We start from the raw sequence: 24,896 nt of genomic DNA on the forward strand, positions 1-24,896 counted from the left end.
GACACATGATCTTCTCAACTTTCGGCTATTTAATGCAATCAATTCAACGTTCTTGTTCAAAGAATTTAAACAAGTTGCAATTAACTCATTTTACAATTATAAGGTAATATTGATATAAATAAATGAAGTAGTTCCTACACACAAATAAATATTTTATATCTCTCTCCCACTTCAACTCGCAAAAATTAGATTATATATTTTTTTTTCTAACTTGAAGGAATCTTTTTATCTTATTACTACATAATTCTCATTGGCTAGAGGGGTTGACAATTTGCATCGGTCGGCATCATATGGCTCTCTATCAAGAAGACAGAAATTTAGTTTTTTTTTCAGGAGGTGGATTGAAATGTAAGGGCAAAAGACAGAAAGTCTAACGAATAAACGTTTTTTTGTTTTTTTTGGAATAATACAGCAAGGAAAGCTATCGCAGTACAGAGAAAATACTTGTTTAAATTATATAGCTTACAGATCAAAGAGAACTAATACAAACGGGCTTGCTTTGGGGTACACCACCAAAATTAGGAAACAAATGGATTAGTCTATAGAATTCTAAACTTTATTACAGCGAAGGGTTACTGAATCTGCCACAAGAACTTCTAGATCCTGCTAGTTCCAGTTGTGGATGAGCTAATAATAAGCTGGTTCTTTCTTCTTTTTCTTCTTCTTTTGGTTGAGAATTAGGATAGATTTCGTTCCCGCATCAAAGATTCTATCTTGTTCACATCTTCTGGTGTATCGACACCATGAGCATCATGGTCGACCTTGATCACCTGTGAGAGAATCGGCAAAAAAATATCAACTTTCTGATTCGGGGACCAGTTTCAATGGCCATTTTTCTCAAGAGAGATTAACAAGTCACAATGTAGAGTTTATAAGTACAAAAGCCAATTGCTTCAGACATTACTAAATGGCAGAATAGTAGAGACAGAGTACCCATAAAAAAAACATAAATCTAAGGGGCATCTGCTAATATACTATAGTAAACTCCGTTATTAAACATGTTTTCGCATTTTAAAACAATCAAAGATTCAAAACAAGTCAAGCAATCTACGTTGTCATTCACTGAGATGTAGAAGCGTGAGGATAGTTTAGGCGGCAGTCAGAGTTGAAGCCCAATAACTTTAAGGAGTTCAACTCAGCATTGAGTTCTAAGATTGCTGCTGATTGCAGACTTCAATTCTAAGTGGCATTCATGCAAGGAACGTAGAGGATGTAAAAACAGACACGTGCTTAGGAATGAAATGAGGAAAAAAATGCCTTCTGATTCTCGTTTAATAAATATTCAATAGTAAAAATAGCTTTGTTAAGAAATATAATAATTATGGGTCTTTTTCCAGACTAAAAAGAGCTCCATAGCTTCAAAGCCAGGACTAGAAATTACAAGTCAACCTGGTAGACTGGCTAGGCTGGCCTGAGAGAATTCACTCTACTTCGAAAGCATGCTTAATTTACGCCAAACTTAAGATCTTAGAATCGCCAGTGATATCTTTCTCTCTCTCGCACACATCCGTGCACACATTCACGAAGGAAACTTTAATGCCATATCCAGTAAGATACAAATGATGGATAATTGATGAAGGAATAGAACAACTCAAACCAAAGATAAACAGTTACCTTCATCTTATATCCATTCTCAAGGACTTTGAGCTGCTCTAAATCTTCTTCTAGTTGCAGTGGAGTAGGTGGAAGCTCTGGATATATCTTCAAAAACTGTGCGTCATAGCTCTGGAAAGACAGAAGAAATGCATCAGGATGAAAAACCACACAGAAAAGTAGAAGTTCACAAGGAAAGCCCTTTTAAGCAATACCTGGATACCAAGATGAAGCAAATATGGGTATTGTGGATTGACACTCCCTGACCTGCGTTTCTTACATGAAGATATGAGTGAAACATTATTAGCCAGCTAGAAGTTCTATTTTGTAGTGCATCCATATAGGAAACACAAATAAACTTACTTGTTATACGGGATCAGACCCCTTGAAAAATAGATTGCATATCCATGAGCGTCCATCACACATTTCACACGATTTGGATCAGATGCATCTTCTGGTTTCAGGGATGTAACTGCAGTGCTGAACACAGCATCTGGGGATGCCTGCATTACTTGAACTAAACTGATTAATAATTTAATATATAGAAGAAGGGGGAGGGGGTGAAAGAAGTCATTGCTGACCCAGCGGTATAAGAACTACAGTCCATATCAAAAGAGTGTTCAGGAGCTGTTGTGTCTGTAACATTTACTAAACAATATATTGGGTTTCAAAAATAAGAGAAGTGTTCGGGAGTTAACCATATTCTTGTCTCTATCAATTATAAAGGGAAAATTATATCTTACCCTCCTAAACTGCCATCCATTTTTTAGTGTACACCCTAAATTATTAAAAAATTTCAAGTTACATTCTAAGTTGAGAGAAGTTACAATGTACAATCTCATCTAGAAAAAACATGCAGAGGGATACCTGCAGAGCTTTGACAACCCCATCTATTATCTCAGGCTCTAAAAGAGGCTCATCCCCCTGAATGTTAACAACAATGTCAAATTTCTTCCGAAGATATTGAAGTGCTTCATTGCATCGTTCAGTTCCTGAAAATCAAGCAATCAACTTGAGTTTATGAATCGCCTTGTGTTTTAATATGATAAGTTGAAAAAATACTAGGGTAGATCCATTGGTCTTACCATTTTGGCAAGATTCTGATGTCATTATCACATCAGCTCCAAATCCTTGACAGATTTCTGCAATCCTCTCATCATCGGTGGCCACAACTTGTTGAAGAAGAAATCATATATAATAAGTTGGAAGGGAGAGAGAGAGAGAGAGAGAGAGATCTACAAAGTTTATCTTAAACCAATTTCCGTCATGTTATATGTTGACAGCATGTGCTGGAATTCAATCACCACAAGTGTAGTCCTACATATGATTCCTAACATAGCTTCCCTCACAACAGGGAGAAGAATCAGGGTGAAATTAACTTGTAAACCTAATTGGCAAACATTATGGCATTTTGTAACTATAGCCATTTATATGCAGTATAAGTTTACACATGATGCGATCTACACCACTGATAATGTCATCTTTTCCCCCAAATGGAATCAAACGGCAATGATGTAGGAAGAAACAGAACGCAAGACTGGTGACCTTAGCTGCATCTATGAAACCCACGAAACCTGCATCTTTCAGCGTAGCATAAATAGAGAATGCAGCACATGCCATGAGGTAAACTCTCAAAACTTAACCCCAACAAAATGCCAGGAGATCTTAGAATTTCATTGTGACACTGTATGAGTCAACACGGCCCCCCCTCTCGCTCTCTATAGTGCATCCAAATATGGGAATGTTTTTATCATTATAACCTGAAGCAACCTAAATGTCAAAACATACAGTTCTAGATATTAACATCAAATGGATGTTCTCACCTCAGTAACAACATATAGAACCAATCATCTTTAGAACAGCAACAATATTTTGAAAATAAATATATATATAGCTCAATTACAGGACATACCAAGTTTGTTTAATGTGGTTGCAAGTTTTGCTCTTTCCCATGTTCTCTGCAAGGCAAAGAAAATAGTAAAAAAAAAAAATCCATAGAACATGGAAAATCAGCGCAGGGAAAATAGTATGTGAAGATAACAGTTGGAACGAGGAACAGAAGAGCTTTCACATGGATTAAAACAAATACTAGTGTCTTACGAAAAACCTGCTACACTTGCACCCCACCCAGTTTAAATCTTTCCCACGCTAGTAAATCAAAATGCAGAATTTTTACACCTACAAATACACTATGAACAGACAGTTTTCTGAGATCAACCATGTTCTATTTACACAAGCACCAAGTCCACATCTGTACTAGAGGATCTTCACGAACTCTCGCTGAACTGTCGGATGCCCCCACCACTCACCCACTCTTATTTGAATCAGTTTACGAAGCCAATGCCATCTTACTCAGCAGGTCCAAAAATGCATAAACTAGTTTGGTAAGCAAGAATTTGGCTACAAACAAGTGATTGCACCATAAAAAGAACGTATAATAAAGCATGCGCGTGGAAACAAGTCCGCCATTTTCAATCTATTAAAGCATGCTTCCAGCTACTTAGAATTGGTTATTTACTTATCATTTTTTTTCTAAATTTTCCTCGGTTCTGCTTTTGAGCGGGCTAAGAATAATTCGATCCATTAAGAAAAAAAGAAACTTCTGCAATTCTGAAAATCAACGTTCAAATGAGATTTGTAGAGCCATAACTAAAAATATATGAAGAAAAAGTGAAATTAGATTAAAAGACTAAAGAAGCGGGAGTGTAGGAATGTAAGACCTGAATCATGGGTTTTCCGAGGATTGGGACCAGTGGTTTGCCTTGGAATCTGGAGGAAGCGAAGCGAGCCGGGATGATTCCAATCACCTGGCTCCGAAATCTCGCGGATCTGAGCGCAGAAATCACCGCGTAAGCTCCAGCCGAGGCCGCAATGGCAGCTCCGGCCAGTGGGCCCTGCATGAGCCATGAACTGGTGGTGCTGTTGGAGCCTGAGGAAGAGGAAGTGGCAGAGGAGGTGGTCGATGTGGGACTCATCGTTCAGTGGTTCAACGCTAGGTTCTCTCTGGAACGGTGGGGGAGAAGTGGCGCGTGTTGAAAGTTGGGGTGGCAGCGCCTGTTTATAGTTGTGTGATTGGGAAGGAAGCTTCGTAACGGCGGGAAATGAAAGTGTCGTTTTTTGACCTTTCACGTGGCTTCCAAAACGGTACACTTCGTCTTCATCACCCTGAAAAGAAAATGACAACAGTATCTTGTCTGCCATTGCTGTGAGAAATTTCAGTACCAGCTTGGCTGCTTCGAAGTTTTGAACTTCAAGACTTTCCCTTTCTCTCATTTACATGGCAGATTTTCATGGAAGCCAAACAACGAGGAAATCAGCAAATCGACCTTCAACACGGAGAATCACACTCTCACTCTCCAACCTACCAAGCTGTTCTAAGAGCAGGCCCACGTGTCAGACCCCTCCAACAAGCCCACGCCCAGATCGTTGTGTTAGGCAAGCACTGCAACCTAGCCCTTCTCACCAAACTTCTCACGCTGGCTTGCGCCGCGGGTTCAATAACCTACACTCGCCGGCTCTTCCTCACAGTCTCAAAGCCTGACTCCTTTCTCTTCAATTCGCTCATCAAAGGCTCCTCCAAGTTTGGATTCCCATACGACGCCGTCTGGTTCTACAACCGAATGCTCCTTGCGGATATTTCGCCGTCAAATTATACTTTCACGTCCGTGATCAAAGCGTGCGCGGATCTCTCTGCATTGAGACTTGGCAGAAGCATTCATTCTCATGTTTTGATTTGTGGATATGGCTCAGATTCATATGTTCAGGCTGCACTTGTTGCGTTCTATGCGAAGTCCAGTGAATTAAGTGTCGCCCGCAGACTGTTTGATAGAATTCCGGAAAAAACGATTGTCGCTTGGAATTCCATGATTTCGGGGTACGACCAAAATGGGTTCTCAAGGGAAGCGATTGGCTTGTTTTATCAGATGCGAGAGTTGGGTGTTGAGCCAGACTCCTCAACGTTTGTGAGTGTATTGTCGGCTTGTGCTCAGTTGGGAGCAATTGGTTTGGGATGTAGGGTGCATGATTATGTTGTCAGTAATGGCTTTGATGTCAATGTGGTTCTTGGTACTTCTTTGATTAATATGTATTGTAGATGTGGGAATGTGATCAAAGCGCGAAATGTTTTTGATTTGATGAGTGAACGGAATGTAATTGCTTGGACGGCTATGATTTCCGGATATGGAATTCATGGTTATGGTAGAGAAGCAATGGAGCTCTTTGGACAAATGCAAACTCGAGGTCCACGTCCTAACAATATCACGTTTGTTGCTGTATTGTCTGCATGTGCCCATGCAGGGCTCATTCAGGAAGGGCGCCGTGCCTTTGCAGACATGAAGCAAGAGTATGGCTTGGTGCCTGGAGTGGAACATCATGTTTGCATGGTTGATATGCTTGGGAGGGCTGGACTTCTCAATGAAGCTTATCAATTTGTCAAAGAATTGAATCCGGGGGAGCTGACTCCAGCAGTTTGGACTGCAATGCTTGGGGCATGCAAGATGCATAAGAAGTTTGATCTCGGAGTGCAAGTTGCTGAGCATCTCTTAGCTGTAGAACCTGAAAATCCGGGTCATTATGTCATGCTTTCAAATATTTATGCATTGGCTGGTAAGATGGATCGAGTAGAATTGGTTAGAAACATGATGATCAGAAGAGGCCTAAAGAAACAAGTTGGCTATAGCACAGTAGAGGTTGACCAGAAGACTTACTTGTTCAGCATGGGTGACAAGTCCCACCCCGAGACAGATGAGATATATAGGTATTTAGACGATTTGATGTTGCGGTGTAGAGAAGCAGGATATGTACCGGCATCCGAGTCGGTGATGCATGAGGTGGAAGAAGAGGAGAGGGAGTATGCTCTCAGGTACCATAGTGAGAAGCTTGCGATAGCATTTGGATTGTTGAAGACCAGTCTTGGCATGGTCATCACGGTTGTTAAAAACCTTAGAATGTGTGAGGACTGTCATTCAGCAATTAAGTATATATCAGTTGTCTGTAACAGAGAAATTGTTGTCCGGGATAAGCTTCGCTTCCACCACTTTAATAATGGTTCGTGTTCTTGTCTTGATTACTGGTGACAAGTTCCATTTGCTTGTTGAGGCTTGACAATTTTGCTAACTTGATTATCAATGAGTAAGGTTCATCAAAGGCAGTTAAAGGATAATTGACCCCTGCTCTCTCTCTCTCTCTCTCTCTCTAATTTATAAGTAAAGCCTTGTTTAGTTATCAGATGAGATGAGAAATTTGAGATAGTCTGTGAATAGCAATGTTTTGAATACCGTACCGAATGGCGTACCGGTCAAAGTACTGGAACGAAATATTTCGGTACCGGTACCGTTTCGTGTACCGTTTCGGGATAGTCGATATATAAATAAATTATATATATAAATATATATATATATAAATTATATTTCAAAATAATAATCTATATATGAATAAATTATACATGAATACACATGTATATATAAATTATAAATAGTCTAATATGAATTGGGGTAAAAAAATAAGATTATAACTTAAAAAAATGAAAAAAAAAACATGAAGGCCGAATTACCGAAATACCGGCCGGTACAGGCCGGTACGCAGGCTGATACAGGCCGAAATACAGGTCGGTACGGCCGATACGAAACAGGTACCTTACCTGTACCGGCTTGGTGACCGGTACGGAATGTACCGGCCGGTACGGTACGGTACCAAAAACACTGGTGAATAGTAATGAAATTATTTGAGTTAAATTTTTTTAAAGAGTTTCGAAAAATGATAGGAAAAAGTTGGATAAAAATATTATTGAAGTAAAATTTTGTTAGAATATTATTATTTTTTAGAATTTGAAAAAATTAATTATTTTTTGTATTTTGTTTGGAAGTTTAGAAAAGTTGTAATAATTAGGTAATGATTTGATGAAAAAGTTGAAAAGTGAAAATTAAAAATTAAAAAGTGTTTTTGTGTTTAAATGATATTTGAATATTGAGATAAAATGAGATGGGTTGAGACCATCTATAAAATAAAATGAGGCCTGAATGATTTGTTGTTAGAATGGAGCACGAAAATATGAGAAAATAGTCTATATATTTGTTTATTTACAAGTCACTGTGAATGACACATCCTATATATCATACTAACTTTGAATTATTTGATTTGTACGAACAATTTAGAGGATATTTGAAAATAATTTTTATCTCATCTCATCTCATTTCATTTTATTTTTTTTCAAACATCATTTAACCATAAACATTTTCAAATTAATCATTACAACTTTTTAATAATTGTATTTTTTCAAATCTTAAAACAAAAATTATATTCTAACAATATTTTAACTTTATAATATTATTTATTTAAATTTTTCTCTCTTTTTCCAAATTTCAATAAATATTTAACTCAAACTATCTTATTATTATTCACAAAGTTATTTTATTTCTATTTACAAAATTCTCATCACATCTCATCTCAATTTTCAAACATTTTCTTAAAAAATATGTTTTTTAAATCAAATCATGTTAGGTTAACGATGTGAAATATGTGTTTTTCACAACAAAGAACTTAGTTTTATGGTGTAAATTGAGTATTTGGTCATTGCCCTATGCTATGAATAAAGCCACTCTGCCATTCCAATCTTACCGTTGCGTTTGACTGCTCATTAATTTAATTCTTTTATAATTTTTTTATTTAATTATTAAAAAAATAATTTTTAATATATTAATATTTTTTTTTACTTTTTAAAAATATTTAAATATATACATAAATTAATAAACAACCAAATACATTTATGCTAGGCGGCGCACCGAGCGATTATCGTTGTTATTAGCCTAGCACTACTCCCTATGCTATTTATTTAAGAGAGACACTTCAAACAAGATGCGGTGACAAGTCCCTATTTACACCCTCTAATAAGAGGGAGACACGTAAGTTGTATGTGGTATTTACAGTGGAATTGGTTTTAGCTAATGAAACCCTCTCTTCCCCTCAATTCTCTCTCTCTCTCTCTATCTCTCTCTCTCTCTCTCGGCCTCAATCGGTGATTCAAGTTTTTTCTTACAAATGAAACTAACAAAATCTATCACGTTAAAGCAATAATTACCTAAAAAATATTTACAAAAAAATATTATTACAGATACAAAAGAAATTATATAAAATAAATATACAAATAAATATGATTTCATAAAATCTGTTAGATCTATTTTTTAATAAAAATAACTTTACACACTATATAAAAATTATTTATTTACGACTAATCAATTCTAACAAAATGATTATTTTTAATTAAAATTGATAACAAATAATTTTTTTAGTTGTAATAAATTAATCACAAAAATATAATTTTCTTATAATGACAATCTGACGTACCACGTCAAATTATATCAATTTATATATTTATTTTTATATAATTTTTTGTGGATAAATATTTTCCTTTACGAAAATTGATTCAGCCAAAAAGATCTTACACAAAGAATCCCAATGCATTTCAAGGAGATTAATGGCACTTTCAGCTTGGCAAAAGGGTAAGCTAAAAAACAAAACCAGTCGAAGCCTCGTGAACATAAATCCTCCGTGAATGGGAAAATGGATACGGAGATCAATAGGCTTGGGAAGAGGCCCGTGTTGCAGGGTTTTTTTTTTTTTTAATTGCAAGTTCTTCTAACATCGTTCAAAGACATGCTATTATTTAAAAAATTTTGTTTCATATAAATACAGTCATATATTAATTTATATATTAATATTGATTTATTTATATTTAAAATTTAAATTAATATTATTTTTAATAAAATTTATTTTTTAATCAATCACATCATATTAATATATAGATTAATATATAATTATACTTATAATTATATTTTTCTTTATTCGAGAGCAAAATCAATTCCTCTTTCCAGAACTCTAATTGTTGTTGGTTGTCTTTTCTTTTTTCTCGTAATTATTTATTTAAGTAGATATCCTATTATTGGATTCAACATTGCGTTGGGGGATGGGGGATGGGGTATGGCCGTATGGGGGGTGGAGAGAGTTGCATCAACAAAAACCTGTCCTATCGTAGATTCCACAAACAGCTTACGTGTTCCTATTACAGGGGGTAAATAAAGACTTTATCACCGCATTTTTTTGAAAATTTTCTCATTATTTTAATGGTTTCTCTCTTCATAATGCTTCGCCAGTTGTCATCAAATGTTTTTATTCGCGAGGCTTTCTATCATTTTGGTCCAGCTCCAGCTGTGTAGATGGGTTGGGTCTCTTCCGAGGTGGCCTCAGTGGTTCTTGAAACGTTTTAAAATAACAGAAACTCTACTTGCACCCGTGGTTGGAAACCCTTTACGTACCCACCTCTCCATGTAGATAATAATAAAACGGTGTGTTGCTAAGACTCTCAAAACATGAAAAGTCAAACTTGACTTTCTAAATAAAAGAAACACCTCACTGCACGGAACAAAGCAAACTGTAGCAGACTAGTAGTAGACTACCACGAAGGCGATTACAGGTTCTGTGATTTCGTCTTCTCATTTTCTTCTTCTCATCGTCGTCTTCTTCTTCTTCTTTTCTTCTTCGCATGTCCCAAACCTCCTTCATCTTCACTAGAACAAAATGCAACCAAAAAAAGAGGTCAAGTCATTCTAAAAGCCTTATTCTCCAACGTCCGTATCCTTGAACCAAAATGTCACTTAATACCATCTAAGGTGTTATGCTTTCTAAGTGGGGCCTGTACAAAGATTTTACAGATATCATTTTCAATGAAAAGAAATTCATGAATATTATCACTACCAGCATAAATAAATGCACAATTAACTTACCATAACAGGTATCATTTTCGCACATTTAGCAAGTATTTGGACAGGAAAGTTGAAATTTTGCTCAAGAATGGAGGAACTAACTAAGAATAACCATTGAAAAATCTTATTGATTCAAGACACGTTGGGAGAAAAGCCAATTAAGAATAACTAGGAAGACCTAGACCCACTTGTGTCTTCAGAAGATTTAACAAATCCAGATGCAATCTCAAGAATAAGTTAGACGATCACCGGCGTAGTTTCGGCTACCCACAACGATGACCATTAGCCTAGATTCGGTCCTCAAGCAATGGCACAACCCAGCTCTAGCTGGGTTTGGATTCTTGTTTTCTGAGCTCAAGCGCTACCCAGCAGAAGCAATGTTTCTGATGTTTTACTTTGGGTTTCATTTCTTGACCCTTTTTTTTTTTTTTAAATATATAGGATGACGTGGTTATGCGATTCCCCCAAAGGTACCCAATCCCGTGTACCTGTAGCAAAGCTCTTAAAATAATAATCACATGGGCTGGCTGGCTGGCTGGCAGTACGAAATTAACAATTTGAAATTCGCTGTGTTTTCAGCTCCAAGGTTCCCTCAGTTCGATTCTTGTGTTTTTCTAAAATATTAATTAATTATCTATAAATTAAAAAATAATAATAATAATCTATTCATGGAAATTACAATTACTGGCGCTGAGATTAAAAGTAAAAAAGAAAAACTAAATAGTAAAAACTAAATATTATATTATAATAATATTTTATTCAATTTTTAATAAAATATTTCATTTCATCTCATCTCATATCATCTTATCTGAATAATTATTTTGGTAGGTGGACAATTGTTCTGGTAAATCCTATAATTGTTTGTCCCCTCCATTGGTTAATCTTAAAAGCCAAGGTAATAATTTATCTAAACCGTATCCGGACCGTTTATTTCCATAAAAGAAATTTCTAATTATTTTATAATTTCATATTAAATTAAAGGTAATTTTATAAAATTAACATTTATTTGTAATAAAATTGCATACTTGCATTGATTGTAAAATATATTATAAATAAAATTATAAGTGTGTCATTAATATTGAAGTGGTTATTGTTTAAGTAATTAATATATTAAAATGTCTTAAATTATATTAAATGGTCATTAATTTTAAGTAGCTCACTTCTTGTATTAATTTTAAGTCTAGTTTTTAAACGAAAACACTTGGTTATTCAAGTAACATTTTGTTACACATAAATTAGGAATTCTTTCTTAATTTATCGATGAAAGAGACTTCAAAACCAAAAGAACGTGGATAATCTCCAAAGCAATCAATTGAAGGATCCCACCATGATGCCATGGGAAATGGGATTCTCCCTCAATTATGAGCATGGGTCTCCTTGACCAAAAACAACCAAAAAGAAAAAAACAAAAAGGAACTAAAACTAGGTGGCCTCAAATTTCTTACATGACGATTCGATGGGATAAATTGGGCCATACTTTATGTTACAGGACAGCTCGTATAAGCATATTCTATGCTGCTATCATTTTCACGATCTTATAGGAATGTCAGTGTTGACATATTTAATTATTCAGTAGGAGATCATAAAAAAAATAAAATTGAATCCTGCTAATATTGGAATTGGAGAGTGTGAAAAAAGGCCGGCCCAAGGGTCTGAGACCCCACGAACTAAAAGGGGCCCATCGGTCTAGCAAAGTGAAGATAATGGGCCTTGGTGGGCTTGGCCCTCTCTTGCCCACCAAGAGAGAGGTTTGTCCAGCCCGGTTTAAGACTAATGAAATGTTGACTGGGATTGCTAAGGGAGGTATATGTCAACTTGTCTGCCGCCTTAAATCATTACCAGCAGCCACCAAGAAATAGGTGGAAGAAGTTATTACTATCGTGCATATGGGAAAATAAAGGTGGGTGCCATCGGAACAGGTCGAGGAGATGCCAACTTCCTAAGTTCCTAGAAAACAGATGCTATAAAGCATGTCGGAGAGGTAACCATGACTTCTATACTAACGAAATAAAGGCGAGCACCATCGCAATAGGCTAAGAGGCAACCAAAATGATGGTTATGAAGCAATAGTTACGATAATACATGCCGAAAGAATAACCACAACTCTTCTTACAGAGAGAGATATATATATATATATAGAGAGAGAGAAAGAGTCAAGCTTGGCTGACGAGAAGCCAATGTGTGAGCCAGAACTCAACGCCGTAGTAATTATATTCCCTTGAGATCTCACACCCCAACGATGCAGTATTCATTTCTCTCAAGGTATCACACTTTCTAACGAATTCACGTGCACGATGCATGAGGTGCGATGGGATAGTTCCTTGGGATGAAAGCACCATAATTCTAAAGTATCTAGTATAAAAGTCTAATCAATGTATGATCAAACTTACGAGAATCTTAAGGCTAAAAAAAAAAAAAACACTTCTAAAAAAGAAACTAACTTAAGTATTGAAGGATCTCCTGACCAATCCCAAATTCCTTTCTTTATTTGCGTGTGTGTAGGTCCTATGGTACGCCTCCTAGCTGTCCGAGGAGTTCTTACTGTATATGTACAAAACACTTTAAAAACAGAAACAATTTCCTCTATTCCGATCAAATAATTTTTTGTCTGATCTAAAAAATTTACATTGAGTTGCGAAAAGGGACGAGTCAGCAAAGTTTTGAAATCCGTTCCGAAGACCATTCCGGTTGAGACACTGGAACGGAATATTTCGGTACCGGTACGTTTCGGTGTACCGTTTCGGGATTAATTATATATTATATATAAATATTTATATGTATATATAAACTAACAATTAATAAAATAAATACATATATGTAAGTGTGTGATATGTATATGTGTATATATATAGAAGAATTAAAGATTTATAAAATGAATATATATTGAAAAAATTCACAAACTTGAGTTAAGACACAAAAATAAAGGAAAAAAATTAAAGAATAGACAGATTATTAAAAGTAACAATACTTCTAGTGCACGGAAATGAGTATTTGAATTCTAAAAGTACAATTTTATTCATTATTTTTTAACTTATTTACAAGAGTTTTTAGTTTTTAGTTTTTTTTTTTTTTTTGGGGCCAGAATTACTATTCCGGCTGGAATATCGGAATTCCGGCCAGAATTGACCAGAACGGCCGGAATTTGATCCGGAACGGAACAGATACCTATCCCATTCCGGTCACTGTTCTGGCACAAAAAATTCCAACCATTCCGACCAGAAGAGAACGAATTTTAAAACTTTGTGAGTCAGACTTTTTTTATAAATAAAAAGGAGTTAGAAGCCATAGCCAATAGCATGTAATTAATGCACTATGATGGTTTGATTGAAGTCAAAATTTACTTTATGATCAGGAGAAGTAAAGACGTAAAAAATAATAATAATCAGGATTGGATAGACAAGAGCTAGCTTTGATGGTACACAAGAGTGTTTGAAGCTCATACGCCAATGACGTTGGATGAGTCCGATTTCGAGAGATAAGGAAGGAGTTTTCAAAACGCAACACCTATGGAAGATGAATAGAGAATATTGACAACGTGTGAGGCTCGACTTGAAAGGGAGCTAATTCACCTAAATAGACACAACAAAATGCATGAGAGAGAGAGAGAAAGAGGTGTTACTTTTTTTTTTTTTTTAAAGACGGAATCGCTTATCCAAAAGTAATCCATTCTTACTTTTATTAAAGATAACCATCACTTGTGATTGAATAATACCGCTGTAACAAATAAAAGACATGGGATATACACATCAAAAAAGCAAAAACGCATCCCACGTATCTAAAACACGCTAGCAGAGAAGAAAAGATAGGTGTTACATAGACTATAAGAGTTTGCTTTGACATTTGCTCACTTAAGTTGAAAACTTTATCACTTGTCAATAAAAGAAAAAACCATTGATTAGGTTCGATATTCTTTAAAATAAATTAGAAGGTGAAAACATAAATAGAAAATCGGAGTTTCTTTTCCCATGTACTACCACCATCCTAGGGCTGTGAGCTGACACCACCAATCTGTTGTTTCCGGCACGTGGCTCAGTTTTCAAAAATGGGGACAATCACAAAACTTGAAGACCCCACTTCACGGCGAACTTCTTGTATTAAATCATGTTTAAGGTTACTTTGTTGCTCTATTTTATTTTCTTGTTTTAATAGTTGATGTATTTAATTTTTTTTTAAATTTAAAATTTTATTTATTAATATTAATTAAATAATTGATTATTAATATATTGATATTTTTTTAATATTTTTTAAAAATATTTTAAGGATTAAAAAAATATAAATAGAAAATATTAAAAAATTAAGTTTTGCCTAGGCGCATAGCGGTTATAACTGACCGCAGCTAGCATCACCCTTAGGTGGGGTGTCGGTAGGTTTTATAGGTGGAGGTTTTCTTCTCTTGCCTCATATGGATTCTGACATTTCGCAGGCACCGTTAACGTCTCTATGCATCACTTCACTGCCTCTTTTTAAATTCCGAGGAGCTTGAACAAGGAACCAAATTTAGATTGGTAAGATATTTTATTTTAGCGGTGCTACATCCCTGTAACCCGAATATCTCCCGATAAGTACAATTTAAAAAAAAAAAAAAAATTCTTAAACCTTTTTCATTTATTTTTTATATATTTTTATAAAATAAAAAATTTACAACATTATAAAAAAATATTTTTTAATCATTAAGAAAAAATAATTAAAATAATATATTTTTTTTGTTTACGAAGAACTATTAGAAAGCTATTGGGTGAAATAGCATTTCTGATTTTATTTTTAAGAGTAAAGAAACAAATTTAGATTGCACAATGATTTATTTTTGAAAAAAAAATATTATTAAAAAATTAATTTCTTCTTATATGAAATTTATATTTATTTATTTTTTTAAAAAAATTATGTAGTGTTTGTATACTCTAAAATTATAAATATTATTTTTTATTTCCAAACTGTTTAAATTATTTCTTACAAATAAAATAAAATTTATAAGATTGAACTTTTAAAATTTTAATTTTAAATCTGAAATTTTTTCTTTTTTATCTATTTCTATTTAGATATTTAAAGACCAACGAGTTTAACCTTTCGACGTCTCTATTACGAAAGATTCTGCAGTCACTCTCGCTCTAAGCAGCACTGGAAAAGTTATTTTTTTCATTAAAAAAAAAAAACTAAATATCCCTTATTTGCCATATAAAATTCGCTTTACCCTTTTGGAGATCAAACATTTTATTATGGACAATATGGATTTTTTTAAAAAATTTTACGATTTATAATTACTCTTTATTTAAAGAAAAAATGTCATAATTTATTTATAGGATAAATTTACATTTATGATCTAATATATTTTGAAATATCTCTATATCAAATATAATATTATAAATTAAAATAATGTATTTAAAACTTCATCAGTACACTTTTTTTTATAATTATTCTAATTTTCATTATTGTTGATACTGTTTGTAGAAAAATGTATAAGAAATAATATTCTCTATCTAAATAGAGACTTATTATCACCCTTTATAGAAATAAATGATTTAATCTTTATAGATAAATGTCTAAAAGGAGAATTATTATTTTTTATTTTAATTAATAATAAAAAAACAAAAAAGAAGTAGTAAGATATATGTAAAAAATGACAGATTTTAAATAAATTTTAGTAGATTTCAAAATATGCGACGATTCTTAAAATTAACAAACTAATTTTTCAGTCATAAATATTAAATTTAAAAAATTTAATAGTGGCAAGTCTAGTAATTTAATACATGTGTTAAGAAAAGTTGTAGAAAAGAATGATGCATGAGGACCACGGATACACGTGTGAGGTCTGGAGCTTTTGACTTGTTGAGAGAGAGAGTGGCCGCATGATATATAATTTATAATTACTCTTAATATTCAGGATCAATCTACCTACGTTGATGACTCTATTTGTCTCATTCTTAGATCACTTAAATAAATAATTATTTGAAATATCTTGCACCAATAGGTACAAGGAAAAGATAATAAAATGGAAAAGAGAAGGTTATTGTTCATGTTTGATCCTATTCATAATAATTTTTTTAATTTTATTCTCTTTTAAAGAGGAATATTACTCGCCATTTTATATTATAATTTATCATCTTATAGACATATTTTAAAATTTATATTTATTTATTATTATTAAATTAATTAAATTATTTTACTTATCTTTCTACTTATTATTCATGTATAACAGATATATTATTAAAAAAATAAAAATAAAAATATAATATACAGGAATAATAAATAAAATTATTATTATTTTCTTAATATGAAAAAACTGCTTTTACAAGTACGACATACATACACAGTAAAAAAATATTAATTTCACGATTCTGGTCTTTGCTTTCTCGAGTTCCTAGATACATTTGATCAATCTCTGACCCCTGGTGCGTGTCACGTGAGCCCCACTTTCAATGAATCAATCCAAACATTACTGACCAAGCCGCACGTGTTTACAACTCTTCTCCTAGCGCGTGACTCAGACCACAACAGTCACAGAATTTTCAAAAAGAAACCGGACTGGGGCAAAACTCGACGAGTACCACATTAGGATATACCGTTCTTCACTTCCGTGCTTTATTAAAAGACCGAAGTCTGCTGCACTGGCACAGCAAAAAATGAAAGCGGAAGCGCTTTCGGAAGAGAGAAACAGTCACGGTAGTTGATCGATCGATAGTCATGAACCTCAGGCAGCGTCCTGCGCCGGGTCGCTTCCGTAGCAATGTTCACGCGCCGCCGGGACTTAGGGAAGCGGACGTCTATAATATAATCCCCATCCACAGCCTCCTAACAGACCACCCTTCCCTCCGGTATCCGGAGATACGCGCAGCTGCGGCCGCTCTACGCGCAACGGGGGACCTCCGGAAACCGCCGTTCGTGCAATGGAACCCGAACAACGACCTGCTGGACTGGTTGGGACTCCTATTCGGCTTCCAAAACGACAACGTCAAGAACCAAAGGGAGCACCTGGTCCTCCACCTGGCCAACTCCCAAATGCGGCTTCAACCCCCTCCAACTATACCCGACGCGCTCGCACCCTCAGTGCTCCAACACTTCCGTCGCAAGCTCCTCCGCAACTACTCCTTATGGCACTCCTACCTTGGCGAGAAGTCCCAAATCCACCTCTCCTATCGAAGATTCGGAATCGGTACCGGAAACGCAGAACCTAACGGTCTTCGCCGCGAATTGCTCTACGTTTCGCTCTACCTTTTGGTCTGGGGTGAGTCCGCTAATCTCCGATTCGCTCCCGAATGTTTATGCTACATTTTTCACCACATGGCCAAGGAACTGAACCACGTTCTCGACGGTAAAATTGACTCCGAAACTGGTCAATCGTTCTTGCCGTCGATTTCCGGGGACGGTGCGTTCTTGAAGTGTGTGGTCATGCCAATCTATCGGACTATCAAAACCGAGGTTGATAGCAGTGGAAACGGCAAGGTGCCGCACTCGGCCTGGAGGAACTACGACGATATAAACGAGTATTTTTGGAGTAGGAGGTGCTTCCAGAGGTTGAAATGGCCGCTGGATCCCTCGTGTAACTTTTTCGCCACGACGCCCAAGGACAAGCGCGTGGGGAAGACGGGGTTTGTGGAGCAGAGGTCGTTTTGGAACGTGTTTAGGAGCTTCGATAAGCTCTGGGTGTTGCTCATACTATTCTTGCAGGCCTTGATAATCGTTGCGTGGGAGGGGAGAACACCTTGGCGGGCGTTGAAGAGTAGGGATGTGCAGGTGGAGCTGCTGTCCGTGTTCATCACCTGGGCTGGCTTGCGAGTTTGGCAATCGTTGCTTGATGCCGGGACTCAGTATAGCTTGGTTTCGAGGGAAACAATCTGGCTCGGTGTGAGGATGGCGTTGAAATTCTCAGTCGCCTTGACATGGACTGTGGTGTTTGCGGTTTTTTATGGAAGGATTTGGATTCAGAAGAATGGGGATAGAGAGTGGTCTGATGAGGCTAATCGGAGGATTGTACGTTTTCTTCAGGCTGGTGTAGTTTTCGTGTTCCCTGAGTTTTTGGCATTGGCTTTGTTTATTGTTCCATGGATTAGGAATGGACTTGAGAAATTGGATTGGCCTGTGCTCTACTTGTTGACATGGTGGTTTCATACCCGAATTTTCGTGGGTCGTGGCCTGAGGGAAGGGCTTGTCAATAATTTCAAGTATGCTATGTTCTGGTGTGCTGTATTGGCTTCGAAATTCTCTTTCAGTTACTTTTTTCAAATCAAGCCTCTGGTCAGCCCAACAAGGGCTCTTTTAAATCTTAGGAATGTACCTTACAAATGGCATGAATTTTCCGCTAGCCCCAATATAGTTGCTGTTGTGTTGTTGTGGATTCCTGTGCTGCTGATTTATTTCATGGATTTACAAATTTGGTATGCAATTTTCTCGTCCTTTGTTGGTGGAGTTATTGGGTTGTTTTCGCATCTGGGCGAGATTAGGAACATTGGGCAGCTAAGGCTAAGGTTTCAGTTCTTTGCTAGTGCAATGCAATTTAGTCTTATGCCAGAGGTGCTGCCGATAAATACTAATATGACACTGGTGAAGAAGCTCCGTGATGCTATCCACCTCTTGAAGCTGAGGTACGGAATTGGTCAGTACAAGAAGATTGAATCCAGCCAAGTGGAAGCCACCAGGTTTGCCTTGATTTGGAATGAGATCATGGTAACTTTCAGGGAAGAAGATCTCATCAGTGATCAAGAACACGAGCTCTTGGAACTGCCTCCTAATAGTTGGAATATTCGGGTTATTCGATGGCCATGTGTCCTCCTCTGCAATGAACTGCTGATTGCTCTCAGTCAGGCTGAACAGTTGGCAGATGAGCCTGATCGGTCGCTTTGGTTAAAGATATGCAAGAATGAATATAGACGGTGTGCTGTCATAGAAGCTTATGATAGTATTAAATATTTACTTCTTATGATCATTAAAGATGGCAGAGAGGAGTACTCAATTGTCGAGAATTTGTTCAAGGAGATAGATTACGAGATTAAGAATGGAAAGCTGACACAGGAATTCAAGATGTCTGTGCTATCAAAAATTCATGCTAAGTTAATAGCACTTGTTAAGCTTCTGAATCAACCAATTAAAGATTTGAGTGAGGCAGTGAATATACTACAGGCCTTGTATGAACTATCAGTCAGAGAGTTTCCAAGGAAGAAGTCGTCCATTGTGATGTTGAGAGATGCAGGTCTGGCACCTCGTAGTCCAGCCACCAATGCAGGGCTACTCTTTGAGGATGCTGTGGTCTTCCCCGATACTGACGATGCTTTATTCTTTAGGCACCTACGGCGTTTGTACACCATCCTTACTTCTAGAGACGCCATGCACAATGTCCCAAGGAATCTTGAGGCGAGAAGGCGTATTGCTTTCTTTAGCAATTCACTATTTATGAACATGCCTCGTGCTCCGGATGTTGAAAAAATGATGGCTTTCAGTGTTCTTACGCCTTACTATGACGAAGAAGTTCTCTATAGCCTATTGAATCTCCGAAAGGAAAATGAAGATGGCATTTCTACCCTGTTTTATCTGCAGAAGATCTATGAAGATGAGTGGGGAAATTTTTTGGAGCGGATGCGTAGAGATGGTGTGGAGGAAGAGAATGAACTCTACACAATAAAGGCAAGGGAACTTCGTCTTTGGGCGTCGTACAGAGGTCAGACCTTATCCCGCACTGTGAGAGGAATGATGTATTATTATAGGGCTCTTAAGATGCTTGCCTTTCTGGATTCTGCATCTGAGATGGATGTAAAGGAGCGACCAGAAGATGGTTTGGATGGCCTACACTTGGGTAACCCACTATCTTCGCGTAATCTCAACAGAGCAACTAGCAGTGTAAATCTTTTGTTTAAGGGACATGAGATTGGGAGTGCTCTAATGAAATTCACATATGTGGTCGCATGCCAGGTGTATGGGCAACATAAGGCAAGGGGAGACCCTCGTGCTGAAGAGGTATTATATCTGATGAAAAACAATGAGGCTCTTCGAGTTGCCTATGTTGATGAGGTTCACTTGGGGAGGGATGAAGTTGAGTATTACTCTGTTCTTGTGAAATATGATCAGGATCTGCGCAGGGAGGTGGAGATATATCGGATCAGATTGCCTGGCTCCTTGAAAGTCGGGGAAGGCAAACCAGAAAACCAAAACCATGCCATAATCTTCACCAGAGGCGATGCACTTCAGGCCATTGACATGAACCAGGACAATTATTTTGAAGAGACACTCAAGATGCGGAATTTATTGGAGGAATTTAACAACTTCTATGGTATCAGGAAACCAACCATCTTGGGAGTTCGTGAGAATATTTTTACTGGTTCAGTGTCTTCACTTGCTTGGTTCATGTCTGCTCAGGAAACAAGTTTTGTGACCTTGGGGCAGCGAGTTCTGGCAAACCCATTGAAGGTGAGAATGCATTATGGTCACCCAGATGTGTTTGACAGGTTCTGGTTCTTGACTCGGGGTGGGATTAGCAAGGCTTCTAGAGCGATAAATATTAGTGAGGATATATTTGCCGGCTTCAACTGCACCCTGCGAGGCGGCAATGTGACACACCATGAATATATACAGGTCGGTAAGGGGAGAGATGTTGGGTTAAATCAGATCTCAATGTTTGAGGCCAAGGTTGCTAGTGGCAATGGCGAGCAGGTTTTGAGCAGAGATATTTATCGGTTGGGTCATAGATTGGACTTCTTCCGAATGCTTTCAGTTTTCTACTCAACGGTTGGATTTTACTACAACTCAATGATTGTGGTTCTCACTGTCTATGCATTTTTGTGGGGCCACCTTTATCTTGCTCTCAGTGGTCTCGAAGATGCAGCCACGGATACTACTACTAACAATAAAGCCCTTGGTGCAATCCTTAATCAGCAGTTTGTCATCCAGCTTGGTCTCTTCACTGCCCTTCCGATGATTGTGGAGAACTCTCTTGAACTTGGGTTCCTTCCAGCAATATGGGACTTCTTGACAATGGAGCTTCAGCTGGCGTCATTCTTTTACACATTCTCAATGGGCACTCGTACCCACTTCTTTGGCCGGACTATCCTGCATGGGGGTGCAAAGTATCGAGCCACTGGTCGTGGTTTTGTGGTGGAGCACAAGAGCTTTGCTGAGAACTATCGACTCTATGCTCGGAGCCATTTTGTGAAGGGCATTGAGCTTGGGGTTATTTTAACCGTGTATGCTTCTCATAGCCCCTTGTCTAGAAACATTACTTTTGTTTATATAGCCATGACCATATCTTCCTGGTTTCTAGTGGTGTCGTGGATAATGGCGCCATTTATATTTAATCCTTCTGGATTTGATTGGCTGAAGACTGTTTATGATTTTGAAGATTTTTTGAATTGGATATGGAGTAGCCGTGGGGTGTTTACGAAAGCAGAACAGAGCTGGGAAACATGGTGGCATGAGGAGCAGGACCATCTGAGGACAACTGGTCTCTGGGGTAAACTGTTGGAGATTATTTTAGATCTACGATTCTTCTTCTTCCAGTATGGCATTGTGTATCAACTGAAGATTGCTGCTAAAAACACAAGTATAGTTGTTTATTTACTGTCCTGGATATACATGATTGTAGTTGTTGGGATTTACATCATCATATCATATGCTCGGGACAAATATGCTGCAAAAGAGCATATCTACTACCGTCTAGTTCAGTTCCTTGTCATTGCTCTTACAATACTTGTACTTGTTATATTGTTGAAGTTCACTCCCTTCCAGTTTCTTGACATTGTCACAAGCTTCTTGGCCTTTATCCCAACAGGCTGGGGTATGATATTGATAGCCCAGGTACTTAGACCTTTTCTGCAGACCACTGTGGTGTGGGATACCGTGGTTGCCTTGGCCCGGCTATACGACTTGCTGTTTGGAGTGATTGTTATGGCTCCTGTAGCGTTGTTGTCATGGCTGCCCGGATTTCAGGCAATGCAAACAAGGATTCTGTTCAACGAAGCATTTAGCAGGGGCCTCCAGATATCTCGCCTTCTTACTGGGAAAAGGTCCAACTGAGATGTGAATAGAGGTACTTTCTATCTAAAACTTTTCTTAGACGTTCACTTTCTCCATCATTTATTCCACTAGGTTTAAGGTTCGAATTCTTGGGTGCAAACCATCTCTAGGGACCACGTTCTATCAGTGAAAAGCTGATGATTTACTTGATCCATGTGATGGGGACGCATTACACGGATTCGGGAGATAACTAGGTAAAAGACATGTTGTGTTTGCAAGGTCTCTAGGATTCCTGGTCATCAAAAAATAATGAGGGCAGTGCCATTTTTTTTTTCTTTTTATACATGAACGTACAAACATCCATCTATGCAGATGTATTGTTCTCCTGCTGTTTTATCCAGATAGATTCTATTTTAGTAACATCTCATATTTGATGGAAATTGTATTTAGCTCTCTCATCCCTATGAGGGGGTGTGCAAGATGAACCCCATAGCCAGCATTTCGTTTCCAATCCTTTATTTGATTTCCCTATAAAAAAAAAAAAAAAAAAAAAAGAGGAGAGAGAGGGTGTGCTATTTTTTTTGTGTTGGGGGGGAGGGGGGGTGGGAAGTGTTCCCCAAACCCTCAGTTTTCGCTCGAATAAAATGTTGGGATTTGTGCCCAAAAGCTAGTTTTGAGTATGACATTATTGAATGGAATTAAAATCAGTTTTTTATGTCATCGTAATATCTTGTTTTGACAATCATACTTCATAAGATGAATTGATGTCTTCTTTTGTGCCTGATTTAGGTGTGTTGAATGTGATTATGTATAGAAGATATAAAGAACAAGTTCCTAGTAACTTGTTAAATTAAGTTTAGAGTTAGTGATAAAATAGGGTACTCTGTGTGAAAAGGTTATTTATGCTATATTTATTATTATATTATAGACTGGTTTCTTTTGGTCGTTGAAAGTGACACTTCTAATTAGTATATTAGTTCGTGTAGAATGCGTTAAACTGGACTTCAATTAGAGCATATTTGTCAAGTTACTGTCCTATGAATAAATTTCTCTCATCTACATTATTGCAAGGACTCTTGACCCCAAGAGATCAATGGACTCAAATATTGAGTGTCGGGCTTTTATGTTACTCATGAGTGAGATTTTTTTTTTCTTGATAAGTAAAAGGTTTTGTTAATAGTAATAGAAGAATAGGCATAGGCTAGTACATTGGACATATACAAGGGAAAACACCTAGTTAGGAAGAATAAATAGGTACAATGAAATCATAAAAATCAAGCCCGTTAAAATATATTGCATATAGAAATAATGTATTGAAAAGAGTGATCTAAGCTCCACTAAGGAATGTTCCTTACCTTCGAAATTCCTGTCACTTCTTTTTCTCGAAATGCAATATATGAGGCACGTGAGGACCATTTTCCAAACTCCCACAATTTGGGGATTTCCATAAAGATTTCTCCAACTAGCAAGAAGATCAATCATCCTTCCAGGCATAACTAATGCCAGCACGAGTGAGATCTTATATGACCAATACCCCCAATACATTAAATCACAACTAATGCGTTGGGGTATTTGTCATATGAGATCATTAGTTTCAGTCACTTTAACCGTTTGGAACAAGAAACATATTTGTTCATTAGTTCTGGCTTTTCTTTTCATCTGATAGTTGATGACCACAGATGTCGTTTTATGTAATTTTAACTGGGTTTGTGTTGTGTTTCAGGTTATGAGGTGGGACTAGGAGTAGAAAACGAAGTAGATAGCTGGCCTTTATTTTTACGGACCAAGGTGTTTTCTCATTTCTGTACTGTGCTGTGCCGTGCCATTGTTTCTTACCGGGGAAATTACGTTCTTATTTTTACCTTTTCAACTTCATCTTCCAATCACTGTTACATCGGATTCCGCACATACGTGCCTTTGCTGCTGTAATCTTGTGATGGCACTGCTCAATAATCAGTAATCGTAGGGTTTGGCCACGTTTTCAGGGTTCGGTTATGTACATATTGTTCATGTACAGTGTAGTTTCCATGCTAGTTTTTGGCAATCGATCGTACTAATTTTGTTTGATCCTTGTAAGCAGGGTTATCTCAAATTTATCTTGGCGGCATTATTGTTCTGCTTTTGCGAACGTCCATTTTGTTTTAAACTTTTAATTGCTTTAGTCCTGAAATCTGTAATGTTTTGGATATGAGATATTGAACACCTGTGCCCATGTTTTATTCACCCATGAAACTTCGGTTCTCATGGTAAATGGGTCTGAAAGGGAGTTGTAATGAGTGAAACAATCTGGGTTTTCAGCTAGTATGCGGTCCTGAAATTGGCTGGGTTTACTGGGACACTGGAAATTGCGTTCTGTGGAGGTCATCAAGCACGTCTCTGCCGATCATAAACTTTTTTACCAACTTGCAGCTGTGTTTGGGTACTGAAAGTATCTTTAAGTATTCTCAATATACTTAATTATTATTGATTACTTTATTATTATTTTTTACGTATATTTTATTAATATTTATTACTTTTTACTATTATTCAATATTCTATTATTATTTTTTAGTTACTTTTTTATTCCCATTCATAACAATTCAACACTTCTTACTATCCAAACTCAATAGATAA

The 24,896-nt window shown here is 36.8% G+C and overlaps 3 protein-coding genes and 1 non-coding gene across 5 annotated transcripts; 3 read left to right on the forward strand and 1 right to left on the reverse strand.

Moving 5' to 3' along the window:
• Positions 1 to 371: 371 nt before the first annotated feature.
• On the reverse strand, positions 372 to 4,568 carry LOC122277518 (3-deoxy-manno-octulosonate cytidylyltransferase, mitochondrial-like). 2 transcript variants are annotated; one of them, XR_006229024.1, is made up of 8 exons: positions 4,314 to 4,568; positions 3,506 to 3,551; positions 2,679 to 2,765; positions 2,461 to 2,585; positions 1,957 to 2,096; positions 1,809 to 1,868; positions 1,615 to 1,725; positions 372 to 770 (listed from the first exon to the last, which is right to left on the reverse strand). XR_006229024.1 is itself a non-coding variant. In XM_043087520.1 (8 exons), exons 1-8 carry the CDS (start codon positions 4,566 to 4,568, stop codon positions 678 to 680), a joined length of 909 nt encoding a protein of 302 aa, XP_042943454.1. In that variant the 3' UTR covers positions 372 to 677. The 2 variants fall into 2 exon arrangements, 1 of the variants encoding a protein (XP_042943454.1); XM_043087520.1 differs by having other exon boundaries at positions 1,809 to 1,860.
• A 302-nt stretch (positions 4,569 to 4,870) lies between these two features.
• On the forward strand, positions 4,871 to 6,754 carry LOC122277517 (pentatricopeptide repeat-containing protein At2g33760). The gene is given in 2 exon segments (XM_043087519.1): positions 4,871 to 4,939; positions 4,941 to 6,754. Coding segments are annotated over 2 exon segments (1,797 nt in total). The 3' UTR covers positions 6,669 to 6,754.
• Positions 6,755 to 16,851: 10,097 nt separating this feature from the next.
• Positions 16,852 to 24,584, forward strand: LOC122276071 (callose synthase 11-like). Its single transcript, XM_043085517.1, has 2 exons — positions 16,852 to 22,356; positions 24,007 to 24,584. The coding sequence occupies exon 1, from the start codon at positions 17,028 to 17,030 to the stop codon at positions 22,341 to 22,343; it is 5,316 nt and encodes a 1,771-aa protein (XP_042941451.1). The 5' UTR covers positions 16,852 to 17,027; the 3' UTR covers positions 22,344 to 22,356; positions 24,007 to 24,584.
• Positions 20,014 to 20,093, forward strand: LOC122277906. The gene has a single exon (XR_006229214.1). It is a non-coding gene; the product is annotated as a small nucleolar RNA J33 (small nucleolar RNA).
• Positions 24,585 to 24,896: the final 312 nt, after the last annotated feature.

This window comes from Carya illinoinensis, chromosome 9 (assembly GCF_018687715.1).
Source record: "Carya illinoinensis cultivar Pawnee chromosome 9, C.illinoinensisPawnee_v1, whole genome shotgun sequence".
Lineage (NCBI taxonomy): Eukaryota > Viridiplantae > Streptophyta > Magnoliopsida > Fagales > Juglandaceae > Carya > Carya illinoinensis.